The sequence below is a fragment of the Carex rostrata genome, chromosome 4, assembly GCF_964058835.1.
Source record: "Carex rostrata chromosome 4, lpCarRost1.2, whole genome shotgun sequence".
In the NCBI taxonomy this organism is placed as follows: Eukaryota; Viridiplantae; Streptophyta; class Magnoliopsida; order Poales; family Cyperaceae; genus Carex; species Carex rostrata.
In genome coordinates this window covers 12,567,235-12,587,817 of record NC_135921.1, presented here as the reverse complement: position 1 = coordinate 12,587,817, position 20,583 = coordinate 12,567,235, and the positions used below count along the sequence as shown (strand labels likewise).

The 20,583-nt window shown below is 34.1% G+C and overlaps 3 protein-coding genes and 1 long non-coding RNA gene across 5 annotated transcripts; 3 read left to right on the top strand and 1 right to left on the bottom strand.

Annotated features, from left to right (window-relative positions):
- The first annotated feature begins 1,774 nt into the window (after positions 1-1,774).
- On the top strand, positions 1,775-2,981 carry LOC144552378 (RING-H2 finger protein ATL60-like). Its single transcript, XM_078300386.1, has one exon. It carries the CDS (start codon positions 1,867-1,869, stop codon positions 2,734-2,736), a length of 870 nt encoding a protein of 289 aa, XP_078156512.1. The 5' UTR covers positions 1,775-1,866; the 3' UTR covers positions 2,737-2,981.
- A 4,619-nt stretch (positions 2,982-7,600) lies between these two features.
- On the top strand, positions 7,601-8,660 carry LOC144552379 (RING-H2 finger protein ATL60-like). The gene has a single exon (XM_078300387.1). The coding sequence runs from the start codon at positions 7,703-7,705 to the stop codon at positions 8,537-8,539; it is 837 nt and encodes a 278-aa protein (XP_078156513.1). The 5' UTR covers positions 7,601-7,702; the 3' UTR covers positions 8,540-8,660.
- An 8,124-nt stretch (positions 8,661-16,784) lies between these two features.
- LOC144553431 (Haloacid dehalogenase-like hydrolase (HAD) superfamily protein) lies at positions 16,785-20,231 on the top strand. Of its 2 annotated transcripts, XM_078301589.1 has the most exons (6): positions 16,785-17,677; positions 17,787-17,884; positions 17,967-17,991; positions 18,450-18,570; positions 18,665-18,799; positions 19,461-20,231. In XM_078301589.1, exons 1-6 carry the CDS (start codon positions 17,266-17,268, stop codon positions 19,669-19,671), a joined length of 1,002 nt encoding a protein of 333 aa, XP_078157715.1. In that variant the 5' UTR covers positions 16,785-17,265; the 3' UTR covers positions 19,672-20,231. The 2 variants fall into 2 exon arrangements, with proteins under 2 accessions (XP_078157715.1, XP_078157716.1); XM_078301590.1 differs by lacking the exons at positions 17,787-17,884; positions 17,967-17,991 and having other exon boundaries at positions 16,809-17,677.
- LOC144553432 (uncharacterized) lies at positions 17,965-18,408 on the bottom strand. Its single transcript, XR_013511371.1, has 2 exons — positions 18,246-18,408; positions 17,965-18,018 (listed from the first exon to the last, which is right to left on the bottom strand). It is a non-coding gene; the product is annotated as an uncharacterized LOC144553432 (long non-coding RNA).
- Positions 20,232-20,583: the final 352 nt, after the last annotated feature.

Below are 20,583 nucleotides of genomic sequence, written 5' to 3'. Positions count from 1 at the left end.
CCTTCTATTATCTAAATTGTTTAACAAAAAACCTCCTAACAAAACCATAACAGTGTTACATATCAAGCATATTAACATAACTCTAACATAACTCCAAATTTTACAAGAACAACCCTATGAAAATATTAAATCATAACAACAACTGAAAACAAGCAGCAAATCAGAGCTTGACCATGGCACCATAATAGCTCTACCAAATGACAAACCAAGAAAAAAATTCACAATATGAAACCTTTTTTTTTAATTCAACTTCATTATTTAATTTCATTCACAATTTCTTATACTCTCTCCAACTGTGGTAATTTTCGTTACAATTTGTTGGGACAATGACAACGACTTTATTAATGTCTGTGCAGCTTGTATAATATGTAGAAAGATATTCTCATACGCTTTAAGGCATAGTCAATGAAATTGTATTATTTTTCCAAAAACGTGTAGGAATTCTTAACAACAACTATGGGTCTTTGGGGTGAACTAGCTAGGGATGCAACATTTTGTGTTAAAAGAAATTGTATTTTTTTTCCTAAACTATGTGGTTCTTTATTGAATATTACTCCCAAGTATTTTTTTTACTTGACTACCACAACAAATACTCACATATTTTGAAGTTTTTTTTTTCCTAGCATGACTCTCATTGTCATGTGACTTCTCATACAAAAGACATTGATTTTTTTATCAACAAAGATCTTATATAGATTTTGAACATGTGACCTCCCATGTGAAAGTCATAATTTTTTTTACAACAAAATCGGTTCTCGAGAAACTAAATTTATTATTAAATATGCATATTATATGTATTGATCCTGGCCTGATAACGATGCACCCTGTGTGACAGAGATGCTTGGAGACCTAACAAGTTTAACGATACATCACTCATAGACTATTAAAAAAGCTCAACTCAACTAAAGAAAAGATGAGATAATTACTCTAACTCAAAGATACAATTTGGTAGTAATAACAATCTAGCTACTTGCTTACATTAAGTTTTTGAGTTATATATTCTATCTATGTATAGATGCTTCTTAACATTTATCACAATTCTTAACTACTTTTATTTACTATTTCTAAAATAGTAAATACACATAATAACATCCTAGAGTCACTTAGGAGACAATTCAAAACATCATAACACTAACTACTATTATTCTTCCTAGATGACTAAACAAAATTCACATCTAACTTGTTAATAACAAACTGAAAAAGAAAAATGAAAGCATATATATAGCTCGTAAGCTTTCCATAAAAAAAATTTCAACTGAATTGGAACTTATATGAAAAGGTTATATACAAAATTTACAAACAATTAATTTATATGTCCAAGAGTAAATAAATTGAATTAATGCTGACTTGGGCCAAGAGTAAATAAATCTGAACGGACAATGAATTGTTGATCTGGACTGCCTATGCAGCTGACGTGGCCTGGCCCCTGGGCATGCATTATTTAGAGCCTCTAATCCCGCTCTCAAATAAGCTCTCTAGATCGCATCTGATATACCTAAGGTACCTGATCGTAGGGAATACTCTATTTGGAATATAGTGGTTTGCTTCAAGATTCGCGCCAGACTAAAATGAACGACGCAGATTACTGGATCTCAATTCGGATATCGATGTCATGTCCCTTCCTTATCGCCCCCTCTCTTTGACTTCTATGTGCCACTTGCCAAGACTGACTCTGTTTCGGTCTCTCCTCTCCTATATAAGTATTGCCATTTGCCAAGACTGACTCTGTCTCGGTCTCTCCTCTCCTATATAAATATAATTTTCTCCTCAACTTCCAACCAAATCACTTAAGTCATAACCCATCTCCCTCTCTCTAAATCACAAGCAAAACTAAATTCGAAGACTTAATCTGAAAACCCTCTGACAATGTCAGATAATCAAGGATCATCTCCAGACCTCAATACTTCAGCATTCATAAACAGCAATGGAGCATTACTGGGTACAGTTATATTTATGTTCTTAGTAGTAGTCGTGATAGGTCTATTCTATCTTTATGCAAAAAAGGCCATGCGTAACGGCCACTTAGCCCCTGCGACCGACAATTTACGAGTGATCAGCCGTGGCCTTGACTTGGCTGTGCTTCAATCCTTGAAAGTTACAATCTTTGATGTAAAGGAGTTCAAAAACCAGCTGGAGTGCGCGGTCTGTTTGTCGGATGTAGCCGAAGGAGAGGAGGTGAGAATTCTACCAAAATGCAATCATGGATTCCATGTAAAGTGCATAGACCTGTGGTTTCATTCTCACACGACTTGTCCTCTGTGCCGTAGTGCAGTTGGTACCAACTCGGTACACACCCAAGAACCAAATTTAGAGTCGGTACAGGCTCACTCATTGAATGCCGTTTCACGGGATGGCTATGTGACTGAAGGGCAGGTACTGCCGACCAACGTGTTGTTTTACGGTATCCAGGATGATGTCACTACAGGTACGGTACCAGTAACCATATCTAGTTCCAACAGTTCTTGTTCAAGGAAAAGAGGTGATACTGGTACACTTGTTATCGATGTACCAAGACGGACAATGAAAAACACGGTACTGTCACCTATATCGATTTTGCCTACAAGTGCAATGCCACTAGAGGAGATGAAATCGCCGGTTTCAGCTCGGTTTAGGTCTCTTAAGAGGCTCCTAAGCAGAGGGAAACAGGTTGTGGGGCCCTCTGCCAGTCCAAGAGGAGGTGACATTGAGCAAGGGATTATTCACACTCCCAAAACACCAAGAAGTTTTCAAGGGTAAATTAGTAAACATTATAAATTTTGATTTGTTGGTGGGTATAAAAGGAAATTGGATATACATATATAGTTACCAGTTCCAAGTTGAATTGGGTTCTCACCAATCATTGGAAATTTAGAACATATTCATCTGTTCGTTGAATTTGTTTTTTTTTTTCACTTTGCACAAAGGATCTGTTATTTGTTTTTTCTTATTGATGATTATATTGTAACTTCGTGACTCTAAAATAGATGAACTTGTACAATTATTAGTTCAATTAATTCTTGCTATTTAATGCAATAGTTCCTTGGTTTTGCTATTTTTATTACTTAAATTCTGTTCAGACTATTCAGTCCTCAAATTGAATGTTTTTTTTTTTACTGAAATGTTTGATTTACAGTGTGTGCACTTTTGCTTGGTACAAATCAAGACAATTAATCTGTTTCAGTTTTTCTGCACAATTCAATGTACCAATTGGTACCACTTAAACCATATTTATCGAATCCATCAAATAGAAGGACATAAAAAGGACCAACAAACTGAGCATAACACTCAGTCAAAAAGCTAGAACAGTACCAGTAAATTTTTATTCTTGTTTCTGAAAATGTGACCAAAACTTTTGAAATAATAGAAAAACTGAAAATCGAAACAAAGTTACAAAACCGAATATCTCATCCTAAATTTCACAAACTGTAATACGCAACATTTGATTCCTTGTACATTGACGAGCCCAGCCGGAAAAGAACCCAAGCTTCGCGTAAACAAAACCTAAAAACTTCGGATCACTTCTTAATCCTTGGTACAGATAATGTGGGGCTTGATGTACTGATAACATGATGCATTTTTTTGTTTTATTAAGTTCAATTTTTATTTCATTCGGAATTTTTTACCAGAGTAATCTGGTTTTACTTTTTATAAACAGAAAAAGAAATGAATTCAAAAGGAAATATAAGAAAATATTCTATTACCAGTACTGGTACCAAACAGTACAGACTGCCCACTTGTCCTACTGTTAAATCAAGCTCTAAAGTCTAAAACCCTTAAGAAACCTTCTATTATCGAAACTGTTTAACAAAAAAATCTCCTAACAAAATCATAACAATCAACTGAAAACAAGCAGCATATTAAAGCTTGACCCATCAATAAAAACAAAAACATCAGAGCTTGACCATATCACCAACATAGCTCTATCAAATAACAAACCAACAAAAAATTCACAATATGATGAAACCATTTTTATTCATTTAACTTCATTATTTAATTTCATTCACAATTTCTTATACTCTCTCCAACTGTGGTAATTTTCATTACAATTTGTTGGGACAATGACAACGACTTTATTAATGTCTGTGCAGCTTGTATAATATGTAGAAAGATATTCTCATACGCTTTAAGACATAGTCAATGAAATTGTATTATTTTTCTAAAAACGTGTAGGAATTCTTAACAACAACTATGGGCCTATGAGGTGAACTAGGGATGCAACATTCTGTGTTAAAACAAAAATTGTATTTTTTTTTTTTTCTAAACTATGTGGTTCTTTATTGAATATTACTCCCAACTATTTAATTTGGTTAAACTAACCTCACAACGGTAAAATATCACTATAATTACAAAATAGTCACCTTAGTATTCCATATAAATAATACATTTCTGAAAACGAACTTTTATTTTATCAACTGTTTTAAATGCAGTTAGCTACATGCATAGTACATAAGCACTTTAAGCAGTAATGCGAATGCATATGAATATGAGTGAGTCTATGGTACTATGCATATTACAATTTGTTACCGTGCTACGGCTCTATATTCGAGTTTTCAAATCCTAACAGTCGATCCGAACTATTCATCTTGTTCTCCATATTAATATGTGTTTGGAGACCAAATTTTACATTTTTTGAAATTTTTTTACTATTTTTTTAGATTTATTGAAAATCACTGTTTTTGGATGGTCCAGAATTTTCAGATCAAGTGATTTTCTAAATATCTAAAAAAATAGTAAAATTTTTTCAAAAAATGTAAATTTTTTTCAAAAAATGTAAAATTTGGTCTCCAAACACATATTAATATGGAGAACAAGATGAACGGTTCGGATCGACCGTTAGGATTTGAAAACTCGAATATAGAGTCGTAGCACAGTAATAACCCGTGATATGCATAGTACCATAGACTCACTCTATGAATATTATATACAAATAATATATATATATGTATATGTACATTAATTTTAAAAGAAATACAAAACTTACTATTGAAATAGAACTTCTTAGAGAATGTAAGTTAAATACAAGAAAGTTACAATAATATAGAGAGAGAGAGTAAGGCTACCATACATTGCAATGCATAGGCATCTTTGTGCATTGGACTATAAATCACCGGATTCAAAGTCCAAATGGCCGATTCAAACTGTTTATCTTGTTCTCCATATTAATATGTGCTTGGAGACCAAATTTTAAATTTTTTGGAATTTTTTTACTATTTATTAAGTCACTTTGAAAATCGCTAATTCAACGGCAACAGTAAAATCAAAAGGCATCGTTGGATTAGCAGTTTTCAAAGTGACTTAATAAATAATAAAAAAAATTCCAAAAAATGTAAAATTTGGTCTCCAAGCACACATTAATATGGAGAACAAGATGAACGATTTGGATCGGTTATTTGGACTTTGAATCCGGTGATTTATAGTCCAATGCACGAAAATGCCTAGGCTACCATATATATATATATATAGAGTAAGGCTCCATACATTGCAATGCATAAACATTTTCGTGCATTGGACTATAAATCACTGGATTCAAAGTCCAAATAACCGATCCAAACTGTTCATCTTGTTCTCCATATTAATATGTGCTTGGAGACCAAATTTTACATTTTTTGAAATTTTTTTATTATTTTTTTAGATTTATTGAAAATCGTTGTTTTTTAGACAAATCTGGACCATAAAAAACAGTGATTTTCAATAAATCTAAAAAAATAGTAGAAAATTTCCAAAAAATATAAAATTTGGTCTCCAAACACATATTAATATGAAGAACAAGATGGATGGTTTGGATCGGTTATTTGGACTTTGAATCCGGTAATTTATAGTCCAATGTACAAAAATGCTTATGCATTGCAATATATGGTAGCCTTACTCTATATACACACACACACACACAATTATATTCTTAGATTTTTGTATATCTAACATGATGAAAAATTGAAAAATTAAATCTTTTTTAGTAAAAATCTTGAAAATCAAGTCACTCAACTATTTAATATTTAAAAAAAATCCTATATAGATTTTAAACATGTGACTTTCCATGCGAAAAACATTGTTTTTTTCCAACAAAGATCGGTTCTCGAGAAACTAAATTTATTATTAAATATGCATATTATATGTATTGATCTTGGCCTGATAACAATACACCCTGCGTGACAGAGATGCTTAGAGATCTAACAAGTTTAACAATACATCACTCATAAACGAATAAAAAAACTCAACTAAAGAAAAGATGAAATAAATTCTAACTCAAAGATACAATTTGATAATAATAACAATCTAGCTACTTGCTTACATTAAGTTTTTGAGTTGTTATATATTCATATTCATAACATCCTAAAGTTACTTAGAAGACAATTCAAGCATCATAACACTAACTACTATTATTCTTCCTAGATGACTAAACAAAATTCACATCTAACTTGTTAATGACAAACTGATCAAAATACACAAGTTGTAACATAGCTTGTAAGCTTTCCATAAAAAAAATTGAACTGAATTGGAACTTATATGAAAAGGTTATATACAAAATACAGACAATTAATTTATATGTCCAAGAGAGCAAGGTTCCTGACCCGAATTGAATTAATGCTGACTTGGGCCAAGAGTAAATAAATCTATAGATATATAGGACAATGAATTGTTTTCTTTTTTTTGAAGTAGAAATGTGGGGGTCAAGCCCCTCAGATTCCATTGCAACAGACATCAAAGATGTCAATTTACATTATTGTTTTTGTTTAAAAAGCAAAGAAATGAAAGCATAAAATTATGTACAAGTTTCCAAGTAAACGAAATTAAAGTAGTGAAGATGCAGTTGTCATCTTCCAGCATAGGTTAGTTTACTGTTGAAACCAACTTGTGTATTCAGCTATGATTTCCCCTTCCAATGCTCAGAGCGGATCCAAAATTTTTGTCAGGGAGATGCAAGAAAATAATAAATCGGATTTGAATAGTTAATCGGGTTCAAACCCATTAGCTAATTGGGTATTAGATAAAAAACAATGCTCTAATTTCTAATTTTCAATACTCCGACTTTTAATCCTAATTACCAATTAGAATTCAAGAAATTTATCATAATTTTAACTCTAAATTTAATATTAAATTGAATACCAAAAGTCTAGATGGGCAAATAAAATTTCAGAGAGAGACAAAATCGAACCAAACCTATAAATTTATATAAAACTTGAAAATTCAAGAAGGGGCAGTTGCTCCTCTCTAAAATACACTAAGTCCGCCCTTGAATGCCCTAGCCGTCTTTTCTATTTCTTAAAAAATCCTTCTACATCTCTCCTTCCACACCACAAACATTAGTACCAGCTGCATTTGTCTTACCTGTTTGCATTCCGAATGCAGCAGAGATTTTTTGAAGTTTTCTTGTGAGAAGTTTCCTTTTGAAGTTTCCCTGATTGCTAGGACAATAAGTTGTTGATCTGGACTGCCTATGCAGCTGACGTGGCCTCTAACGCAATCCAAAGTGTGTCACGTATAAGTCATTAAGTCCTATATAACGACGCAGATTACTAGATCTTAATTCGGAGATCCATGTCATGTCCCTTTCTCATGCATCGCCCCCTCTATTTGACTTGTATTCGCTAAGACTGACTCTGTCTCGGTCTCTCCTGTATAATTTTCTCCTCAACTACCAACCAAATCACTCATAACCCATCTCCCTCTCTCTAAATCACAAGCAAAACTAAACACGAAGACTTAATCTGAAAACCCTCTGACAATGTCAGATAATCAAGGATCATCTCCAGACCTCAATACTTCAGCATTACTGGGTACTGTTATATTTATGTTCTTAGTAGTAGTCGTGATGGCTCTAGTCTATCTTTATGCAAAAAAGGCCATGCGTAACGGCCATCGGCGGAACTACCAACAACCCCACTTAGCCCCTGCGACCGACAATTTACCAGTGATCAGCCGTGGCCTTGACTTGGCTGTGCTTCAATCCTTAAAAGCTACAATTTTTGATGCAAAGGGGTTCAAAAACCAGCTGGAGTGTGCGGTCTGTTTGTCGGATGTAGCCGAAGGAGAGGAGGTGAGAATTCTACCAAAATGCAATCATGGATTCCATGTAAAGTGCATAGACATGTGGTTTCATTCTCACACCACTTGTCCTCTGTGCCGTAGTGCGGTTGGCACCGACTCGGTACACACCCAAGAACCAAATTTAGAGTCGGTGCAGGCTCACTCATTGAATGCCGTTTCACGGGAAGGCTATGTGACTGAAGGCCAGGTACTGCCGACCAACATGTTGTTTTACGGTATCCAGGATGATGTTACTACAGGTACGGTACCAGTAACCATATCTAGTTCCAACAGTTCTTGTTCAAGGAAAAGAGGAGATACTGGTACGCTTGTTATCGATGTGCCGACACGGACAATGAAAAACATGGTACCACCAGAGGAGATGAAATCGCCAGTTTCAGCTGGGTTTAGGTCTCTTAAGAGGCTTCTAAGTAGAGGGAAACAGGTTGTGGGGCCCTCTGGCAGTCCAAGAGGAGGTGATATTGAGCAAGGAATTGTTCATACTCCCAAAACACCAACAAGTTTTGAAAGGTAAATTGGTAAAATTAGTTGAATTTGGATTTGTTGTGGGGTAAACGAATTGATATATATCATTCATGTATGTATAGATTTTTTTTATATATATAAGTACAGTTTCAAAGTGGAACTGGGTTCTTTTAATTTGTACAAAGGATTTTATTTTATTTTTTTGTTCTTAATGAAAATTATACTGCTAATGGCCGAAGGGCACAAAACTGAGTATGGCTAATATAACATTAGTGTTATTTTAGTCTATATAACACCAATTTCAAAACTTATCAAATCGAGTTCAAATGATGAATCCAAACCGTTCAAACCGATCTATTTTATTAGTTGTGCGTTTACATGTAAAATTTATAAGTTTTTTAGTTTATTTGGTATCAAGTCAAGCGGTCAAATGTGTGAGTTTTTAAGTTAATTTTAATACATTCATTTTTCAATTTTTTTGTCGCTTGATTTGATACTAAAATAACTCGAAAATATAAAAAGTTTGCATGAAAACGCATCACTCATAAAGTAAATTAGTTTGAACGGGTTGGATTCACCATTTGAACTCGATTTGATAGATTTTGAAGTTGGTGTTATATAGACTGAAATGACACTGATGTTATATTAGCCATACTCCACAAAACTAGTTGGTTTTGTTGAATAAGTGCCATCTATATTATACAATAATTTTTTATATTGTTTACACAGTTCTGATTGTTAATACATACACAAATTCTTACTATACTAGCAATTATTTTTTTTAATTTGTTAGTTAATATTTGATATTGCAATTTTTGAAACATCTTAATGTCTTAAATTTGTACTGAATCTTATATCTTCTTCTTTTAACTGATTTATTTATTTATTTTTTAAAGATCAGCTAGCAATAACTGATAAATAACAATCTCTATTAAAAAAAATATAAGTTTTGGAAACAAGTTTAAACAAAAAAATAATTACATTTTCAAGGCCGATATTTAAAAGGCTTTTGATAAGCTGGGCTGAAATTTATTAATTAATTGTATGCAAGCTAGAGGGCTGGGTGAGAAATTTTTATCCATAACATAAAAAAAAATTTCAAAAATCCAAATATAACATATATTTCCAAAATCTCGAATCATAATTTAGCGATTGAGTTATGATTCTAGGTTTGGAAATCTTGATGTTTTTTTGAGGTAGGGAAATCTTGATGTTGTTATAAAAATTTAAACATATTTTTAATTAGGTATAATAAAGTTAATCTATCATTTTTTAAAACTTTTGACATTTTAATCTTTACTTTGTAACTTATTAATGAGTTAGGCTACTATGACATTGGTGTTATTTGAAATTAAATAACACCAACTTTTAAACCCTTAGATCTGCCTTGAGATTCGTAATATCCGCTTTTACTGTTCAAGCACTTTATTTTGTACGAATCTCAAGGCAGATCTAAGGGTTTAAAAGTTGGTGTTATTTAATTTCAAATAACACCAATGTCATAGTGGCCTAGCCCCTTATTAATATAGCATATGAGGACATTTTAATTCTTTTATTGAATACTATTTTACTTTATTACTAAGAGTACTTCTAATTCTAAATAATTTAGTATTGATGAGGGATTATTTGACAATGGTTATTTTAACAATCTTGACAACAGATTTAAAAAAATAAAAAAATAAAAATTATAGGTATATTATTGGACATATAATTTAAGCAATATTTGATAATACAATAAGAGCCGTTGACCATTTAAATTTCAAATCACCTGTTATATCATAAAACATATACCAAATCTCATTATATTTTGTAGACATGATATTTAAATAATATATATTATACCTATAATGTTGGATTTCAAATTGAAACACTATTTTTTTAAACGAACTATCAAAATAAACTATTATTAACTGATCTCCTCTTTAATATTTACTCCACTATAATTTTCCCTTTTTATGTCGTAAGTCGTAATTTGAAAGTGAGGCAAGAGAATTTTTAGAATATTTTTTTTTTTGAAAAATAGTGGCATTTACCACCGATTTCATTTGGAATAAAAAACCAGTGCATATCTGACCTGGTACCTAAAATTGGTACCAAAATCAAATACGGCGAGTCTGTACAACTGTTCAAAACAATAGCAGAAACAAACTAAAAACAGAAAAAACAAACATAACATGCCCACAACTAAGGCAAGAACATAAGAAAGTACAAAAACATCATAACATGCATAAAACTAAGTACTATAGATCTAATAAGTCTTCATCCTCCTCGTCGCCAGACATTAGAGATGGGAGGTTGCCATCCCCAGAACCCTGCACCAGAAGGTCCAAAGCTTGGGTCGGTTCTGGACTTCTTTCCCCTTCCAACAGAAGGAGATCTGGAAGATCTTTAACATCAAAAGGCATTATAAGATTTAATTTAAAGAAAGAATCATCACCTCTAGATTGACACCAAAATTGAGTTAAAGAAATAATCTTAGTACCTATACTCCTAATAGAACAAGGGGTACTATTATTAAAACATAATCTATTTCATTCTAACCAAATTATCCATAGTACAGTCCCTCGTAATAATTCAATTAATAGTCTATCCTTGAAAGGAATTGAAGCATCAATCAACCATAAATCTTCTAAAGTGTGACAATTATAACTAAAGTTATTATGATCGGCTATCCAGTTCCATATTAAGCTAATGTAAGAACATTGAACAAAAAGATGTTCTGTATTCTCCATGTGGTCACAGAATACGCATTTCGTATCTCCTTGCCAGCCTTTATTGACTAAGTTAGTCTTAGTCAAAATCTTGTCCTTTCGGACAAGCCATAAAAATATTTTAATTTTTAATGGAATATGGGATTTCCATATGGTGCTATATTCAGAATTAGGCATTCCCCCGTATTCTAACCATTTATAAAAGGAATGAACAGTAAAGTTATCATCTGTGGACCATCGCCATATAATCCTATCTTCTAATTGGTTAGATAGAGTAAATTAAAAGAATCTATTTTGCAAAGCTAACCATTCCTCCCTATATATTCCAGTTAATTGTCGTCTAAAACTAAGGTGCAAATAAGAATTAACAAAAGCCTCAGCCACAGACACGAATCTATTGGTAACAATTGAAAATAAATTGGGATATTGATGCTGTAGAGCATGTTCAGTACACCACCTATCTAGCCAAAAAGCCGTAGACTTACCATTGCCTATCTCCTTATTTAAACCTAAGTTAATGACCACATGGTCTTTTAAAATCGATCTCCAGAATGGAGAACACACTGAAGGGTTGGTTCTACTGCCATACTTACTTAAAAGTAGTGATTTCCATGTACCATGAACCGAATTATCAAGAAATCTAATCCACCATTTAGCTAAAAGAGATTGATTCATTAATTTTAAATCTAATACACCCAAACCACCTTGATCTTTACTTTTACAAACTTCCCTCCAAGATACCAAGTGATATTTTTTCCTTGTGGAATTACCCCCATGCCAAAGAAATTTACGTCTAATTTTATCTATCTTATTCCTAATTTTTGTGGGTAATCTATACATAGACATCCAATATAATGGGATTGCAGATAACACAGAATTTAGAAGGGTGACTCTACCTCCTAAAGAGAGTAAAGACCATTTTCCAACTTTGAAGTCTCTTTTCAATCTTATCTATTAGAAGTTGTCAATCTATATCATTTAAGGCTTTGTTATTAATAGGTACCCCTAAATAGGTAAGTGGTAAAGAAGCTACTTTGCATCCTAAAATAGTAGCCAAATCCTCACATTCTAAATCAGATAAGTTGAGAGGATACATTTCACTTTTGTCATAATTTATTTTAAGACCTGAAACATTCTCAAAGGCAAGAAGAAGTCATTTAATATGCAATAGGACATCCTTATCAGCTCTAAGGAATAGTAAAGTATCATCTACAAAATGCAGATTCATAATATTACCTACATTAGGAAAGTTTCCTAACCCGTCAACATAACCTCCTAACTTAGCTCTTTGTAAAATTTTGTTAAGTACATCAGTAACTAGAATAAAAAGAAAAGGAGAGAGTGGGTCACCTTGTCTAACCCCTCTCTTACAAGAAAAATAATGACCTAAAGTACCATTTAAATTAACACACGTTCTACTTCCTTCTAAAGTTAATCGAATCCATGTAATAAATCTTTGTCCAAAGCCCCTAGCCTGCATTACTTCTAAAAGAAAATCCCAATTAACATGATCAAAAGCCTTCTCAAAATCTAATTTAAACAATACACCCTGTTGTTTATTAATCTTAACTTGATGCAAAACCTCATGTGCACTAACTACATTATCCAGGATGAACCTTCCTTTAATGTACGCTGTCTGAGATGGATCAATAATAGAATCCAAAACTAAGGCTAATCTATTAGCTAGTAACTTAGTAATGATCTTATAACTACAATTAATTAAACTAATAGGCCTATAATTCCGTACTGTAATTGCGTCATCCTTTTTTGGAATTAAACAAATAGTAGCTAGATTAAATTTAGATACATCTAACTCATGATTATAGAAAGCAGTGAATATTCTAAGTAAATCATCTTTAATGACTTCCCAAAAAGATTGATAAAATTGAAAAGACATGCCATCCGGACCAGATGCTTTAGAGGGATTACATTCAAAAACTATATGTTTAATCTCTTCTAATGTAAAGGGAGTTTCTAAAGAGGTACGTTGTTCCAAAGTTAAATTATCAGAAGTTGGCCATAAATCCGCTTGTAAAGAAACTATTCTAGTGGAAGAGGATCCCATAAGGCTTTTATAATAATCCGTAATATGTCGTAAAAGTATAGATTGATCATATATTGTAACACCATTAATATCTAAACAACTAATAGTATTTTTCTTTTTTCTAGAAGAAGCAGTGACATGAAAAAATTTAGTATTAAGATCTCCTTCAAGAAACCATTTTAACCGAGATCGCTGTTGCCAATATTGCTCTTCTTTCAGATAAATTTTATGTAACTCAGATTGACAGAAACGCCAATCATCAAGATCAAAATCTGAAATGGTATAATCATCTACTTTATGTTCATAATTATCTATTTTATGGAGTAAACTAGCCTTAAGTCGTCTTTTTTCACCTCTAATATTTGAACTCCAACCTCTTAATTTTCTCCTTAAAATTTGCATTTTTAATTTCCAACTTAAACCAAGATCATTTGTCAAAGGGCTATCTAACCACCAAGAAGAGAGCAATTCATAAAAACCCTCATAGTCCAACCACGTCTTATCAAATCTAATTATTTTTGAAGGAGAAAATATTATAGCTTATGTATCTAAAATGATAGGATTATGATCTGAATATGTTCTAGGTAAAGAAGAAAGTCTAGCTGAATTAAAATGAGAATTCCAAGAAGTAGAACACAATACTCTATCTAATAAAGCTTGGGATGTTGAATTTAAAGATCGGGCCCAAGTAAATTTTCTGTCTGATAAAGACAGCTCCATTAATTGATTATGTCTAATAAAAGAATTAAATCTACTACTAATTATATGATTAAAAGTGGAACCAGTCCTTTCAGACCTTCTTCTAATCATGTTAAAGTCTCCCATAATAAGCCAAGCATCAATACCTAAATTATCTATGTCTTGTAATTCCAACAAAAAATCTCTTCGTGATGCAGAATTTAGAGGACCATAAACTGTAGTAAAACACCACTCAAAATTATCGAGTTTATTCTTAACATGCAAAGTAATAGAAAATTGTCGTACATAAGAGGCAATCAAAGTGAATAAATTATCATTATACCCAAAAAGTAAACCACCAGATGCTCCCTCAGAGGGCTTAAATTCCCATATATTTATAGAGGTACTCAAAGCTCTCAAAGTCCGATCATGAAAAGTATCTTTCTTAGTTTCCTGAATACATACCATATCAATTTTATTATCTCTAAGCATATCACTCAAGTATCGTCTTTTAACCGACATTCCTAAGCCCCTCGCATTCCAATTTAAAAATTTAACCATGGAAACTATTAGAACCCCCTAAATCATTATCACATTGGGCTATGTCATTAATGTCTGAACTAGAAATCTGACCTGTACCTAAATTAGTGTGTATCACAGACTCAAGTTTGTTCTTAGAAAGAGACCGAAGAGATTGAACTATCCTAATACTATCTTCTAAAGTGTCCCCTAATTTAAAACCACTAACATCGTATAATTTAACCAAATCCAAATCAGATAAGGAAGAATAAGGAAATTGTTCAATTAAAAATTGCATACCTGTTTTTGCCTTAATCAAAGGCTTAGCCAAATCAGACCCTCCAGCTTGAGTCTCTTTCGCCCCCACCATTTGATTGAGTTTCACCCGGAGACTATTTCTGGTTTCTTCCGTCGAGATGGTAGCGGCCGAATGTTTACCCTTGCGCTTTTTCTCCTTCTCAAAACGAATAGCATTCTCCCAAGGATCCTTAGAGGCAATGGATTGAGGTGGATGGGGAGGAGGAGGGGGCACATCAGCCTGTGAAGAAGAGGACCAAGGATCATAATCCAAACCATTACCCGACCCAACATCACTCAAATCAACCCCCTGGTCAGATTAAGTCAATAAAGGAGAGAAACAATTGTTATTAACAATCGCTGTGACAGAGGTAATTGGCTGCGGTTGAGATGTAGGATGAGAAGAAGGAGGCTGTGTAGGTTTAGGCTGAGATGGGTGAGATGAAGGGTGAGGTGATTTCGGCAGCGGTGGGTGTAGCAATAGTGGCTGAGATGATGGCATAGACTCTAGCTGCATAGACGCTGGTGCTGGCTGCATAGACGCTGGTGCTGGCTGCCTAGGCACTGGTGCTGGCTGCCTAGGCACTGGTGCTGATGCTGGCTGCCTAGGTTGAACTGGCTGCACCGACAGTGGAGGCGGCAGAGGCAGTAAAGTCGGTTGAGATGGCTGAACTGGCTGAGACAGCTGAACCGGCTGAGGCGGCGACTGAACCGGTTGAGGTGGATGTGATGGCTGAGACGGCTGAGGCTGATGAGGCGACTGATATGGTGGAAATGGGAATCTCGGAGGAAGGGTATAGTCAGAATGAGGAGGCCGCTGCGCAAGGGAAGGAGGAGGCAGATTCGGGTGAGGTCGGATTTTCCCCTGAGGAAAGGGTGGTCTGAACCGACGCTGTTGAGCTCTAGCATTATCGGTTGTGAACTGGTTCGCCCCGGTAGGACCTCTGCCATTGCCCTCTACTACAAATTGAATCCAGTAAAAGCGAGAAACCCCATCCGGACCAGCAAACAACATTTTACGACATGGAGGAATGTCAGATCTCTCTGAAACACCAATCTTGAGTCTCAAATACTTCATGTTAACCCTGTCCCTAGATAAAGGATCAACCTGAAGAATAGTACCCCCAATCTCATTGATCAATCTTGTAAACTCTGATCCATTTCAAAACGAGGAAGGCAACCCGAATATCTTCACCCAAAACGACACAGGTTCCCAACCTCCATCAAACTCAACCGGATCAAAGACTTCAAGTGGAAAGACTATATCCCCTAACAGAATTTGACCTTCGTCCACTGCTATCTTGCGCCAAATAGGATCAGGAGGGGATATCAGAAAGGAGTCATCAGTCAATGGAACAACCTTCCACTGAAAGTTATCCATGGGAATAAATGCTCAAATATATAAATGCAGAATTTTTAGAAAAAAAAAAAATGTTAAATGACATTGGTCCCCTACGAATACGATTGGACGAATTCAGATCCAGTGCAATGCCTGACAGTGTAGCTTGATATCATAATCGCTCGTTTTAATCTACACGCATCTCAAAGCGAACTATCAGTAATCCAAATAGTCTCCGAAATGATTGTCTCGGCTGCAAGTATTCTACTCCAAATTGGGTTTTATACCAAGGGCTTCGGACAAAATCTCATCCAAAACCGATCCTTACCATCTGATTTGCGTTAAGGTTCGTCCAAACATATTTAAAACTTAATAAATTTCAATGGTTTCGTAAATCTAAACCGTCCATCCAAATTTAGCACGAATCGGATGGTTTAGGACTGACTTTAAATGTGGCTTTGTTAAAAGCCCTTTGGACAAAAGCTCCACCCTTTATTCCTCTCTCATTCTGATTCGACGGGAGTGGGTATCCTCTGAGATATCTCATATTTTACGTGACCGACGTGTCCGGTGCCTATTCGGGGTTACGTCGGCAGCCAGTATTATTTGAACTTTGAGATTCGCGCAGAACGTATTACAACGGTTGAAATGTTCCAAAAAGTCATGCAAAATATGAGATATCTCAGAGGATGCGAATTCTCCGATTGGACGGCACCAGAGCACTTTTTCCTAAAAGGCCCCCGGAAGTTTCGCTTCTCACAAAAAGCAATTGAAACTCTTTCGCCTAATCGCCTCGAGAGTCGAGACGCAGCGTTGGATCCCGCCGGATGAATTATCTCCGGTTATTAGTTCTAAATATGCCAAATTATTACCAGCAAAAAAAGATGAATCTTTTGTAAAACTTGGATCGGGTTCTGATCTCTTTCTCCTTCTTCTTCTCCTTGCCGCAACCTCCTCATTTGATCATTTGGTTTTTTTTATGAAAGAAAGCAATTGCCCACCTTTTCGTTATTGGATGAAATAGCTCGGAAAGATGTTTTTTTTTATTCTGAGTTATTATAGCCAGAAGTTTAAAGTTACATCTTTTTCTTAATATAAATTTACTTAACATTTTTTTATATCTTTAGTAATACCTAGGTATACTTTTTTATTTTTTCTTGGAATGCGGGCATTGAATTATTGCTATTATGTTAAATAGAAGGGTTATTTTATTGTCGCGGTACCTTTTGAGAAACTGTGGCTCTTCTCCGTTAATGGCTGTGAACGGTACTCTTGCTCCCGCGATTTTTTGTGGATTTTCTCATCTGAGTGAGGCGAATGAGAGGTGCTTGATCCAAAATAGGATTTCTTTTGACATGGGTATTGGATCGGGTTTAAATCTAAAATACGGGTTGAGTATTAGGAGGGATCAAATTCAAAAAAGCTGTGCCGTGGCCCGGTACAAGCAACCGATTAATGGGTCCGAACTGTTTCTTGTGAAGAATTCTGATCCAAATTGTCATGTTAATGGTAGCGGTGAATGTGGAAATGGGAAGCCTTTGGGGTTTCCTGGTAACCCCAATCAAGAAAAATTGGTTGTTGCTGTTGATGTGGATGAAGGTTTGTTATTAATCCATAATTTTTTTTAATGCTTGTTTAGTTGTTTGCTCAATTGTGAAGGTTCATTTTAATGCGTGTCTGATTTATCTCATCTGTGGTCATTTAACAGTTCTTGGAAGTTTTCTATCAGCTCTAAATAAGTTTATAGCTGATCGGTGCTCCTGGAATCACTCTGTATCAGAATATCATGTGTATGAATTTTTTAAGGTATGTATTACTATAATGTGTGTTTTGGATCCAAATTCTTCTGGTCTTGATCATTTATGTTGTTTACTTGGAATTGATGCAGATATGGAAATGTTCAAGATCAGAAGGTACTAAATAGTTTTTTATTTTCTTTACTTGGAATTGAAACTCCGCCTGTGTAGTTTCTGCACAGCCTGTCCCAAGACAGGATAAAGGAGGAGGGTCGTGATAGGTGTGGCGAGCCAACGATAGACCAATGGTCGAAAAACAGCCATTCTCTCATGAAATGAAACTCATAGATATTTTATGATTGTGATTGGGTTTTATTTCTAGTCTACCCCAACTTGTTTGGGACTAGAGGCTTGGTTGTTGTTGTTGTTACTCGGAATTGATATAGTTTTTGTCTTTAATTTATTTTCTAGGTTCATTTTGAGACCCAGGCTGCTAAATACCAGGCCCATTGTACCCAAATCTAAGAAATATTACGACTGCTTCAAAGCATGTGCTACTCAATTTTTGTGTTCAGCAATTTTGAGTTTTATGTATTGTAAATTCTAACATGCTTTTGTTTTATTAAATATTGCAGCTGATATTTTAGTACATGAGTTCTTTAAAACACACTATTTTCAAGATGGTATTCATCCCATACCTGGTGCATTGAGTGCACTCCAGCACCTCTCTTCCTTTTGTAGCTTATCTGTTGTAACGTAGGTTCTTAATTCCTTTGTTTCTAATTTTTTATTTTTTTATTGATTTCCCATAATAATTAATTAAATTTTATTTCATTTCATTTGGAAAAAGGTCTAGGCAGAATGCTATAAAAGATCATACATTAGAGTGGCTTGAGAAGCACTATCCCGGTTTATTTGAGGAGATCCATTTTGGGAATCATTTTGCCCTGGATGGACAATCCAAGCCAAAATCTGAGATTTGCAGGTAATTGCTTTTTATCAAGGAATATGATACCAGGTAGTCAGGTACTGGTACACCTTTAAGTCAGCACTGGTGTGTACTGGCATTGATGGTGGATGCTGTGATTTACTCTTTTCTTTTGTTTTTAAATTGCATGTATTACTATAAGATACATCCAAATTGTATGTAAAATTTGTAATATATGCAACTGACACAAACATTTTATAACATAAGGACATATTATGCTGATAGTGACAATCTTGCCCCTATCTTAAATTAGCTTCTGTGTCAAACCCAATAGGTCATTGAAATCAAGCCAATATGATATTGGAATCGGACTAAAATGTGGCATGACTAACCCTTGAGTTAACAGTTGAGTGAATTACAAACATGAGAAATGTCGTTCCGTTATTCCTAGATAAGTAAAATATTTGTATGCACTACCAAGACTTCGTTGATTTTTAATTGCATATTTGCTGGATCATAAAGTGCAACTTAAATATCAAATCAAATATTGACCAAGGGTAAATTGGGTAAATTTACCCTTAGTCAATAAATTGGGTTAATTTGTAAGTTTTTAAAATTTTGAAAGGGTGAATATGATATTATGAATTTTAGAGGGGGAAATATGTAATTTTGAGGTTTTTGACGGTATATTTGAAATACCTTTTTTTTTATTGTATAGGTCTCTTGGTGCAAAATTTCTAATAGATGACAACCCGAGATATGCACTGGAATGTGCTGAGGTGGGCATAAAGGTTTTGCTATTTGATTATCACAACTCGTATCCGTGGTGCAAAACTGGTGTTGCAGAATCACACCCGTTAGTGACTAAGGTTCATAATTGGCAAGAAGTAGAACAAAAACTCACTTCTTTGGTCATCTCTGAATGCTGATTTGTTTATCATATATTTTTGTCAAAGTGCAATTTGGTACTGAAAATTATGTATTTTCAATTTCATCCTTAATGGGAGTAAGTTTGAGTTGCAGCCTTGGTAATATAAAGGGAGTATCTACTGATATCTGATTCATTACCTGGGAGGATGGTGTTAACTTTGTCACCATAGTTGTTCAATCAAACTTGGATGTTGTCAAGGGACACTCTTAAAATAATATCAGAATGGTCTTTCTTTTGGAGCTGTCCATTCTGATTTATCTGAGCCGTTCAATATCAGATCAGCTCTTGATTCTGCTACTAAGCCCCTTCATAGTAGCAAATGATGTCAGTGCATGGTAATGCTATATTAGATGAGCAAGGAATTCATGTGACGGTGAAGTTGTATATATCTTGTTTACATTTATAAGTTTTAATAAATGTTTATCATCATTTCAGTAATACAATATTTCATCATTTCAGTTATATAATATTTTGTAATCATCTTTTTTTTTTCTTTTTTCTTTTTTTCAGTGACCGCTCCTTTTTAATTCTGAAATATTTTGTTGGAGACGTGCTTTATTTCTTTTCTTTTTTCAATATTTGATATATTAGTTACCAAACTGCTTGGCAAATCTTTTTGTTTATTTACATTTTATTGCTATAAGGTTAAATTGATTTTAGTCAGCTAGTAATTTGACATATATAGTTTACAAATGCTATGAGAACTAGTTGTGAATATCTCCATTCTATTATTAAGCACATTAGGTGTCCGATCCGCCAACGGCTACGATTGAAAGATGAAACTTCGGATTTGATCTCAGTCCTCCAATTACATAATTTGTCTTTTTTTGATTAAATGCATTTGTTTTAAAGTCTAAATTTAGTTAAAAACATACTCATCACATGTGTTGCCACACAATGCGTTACAATT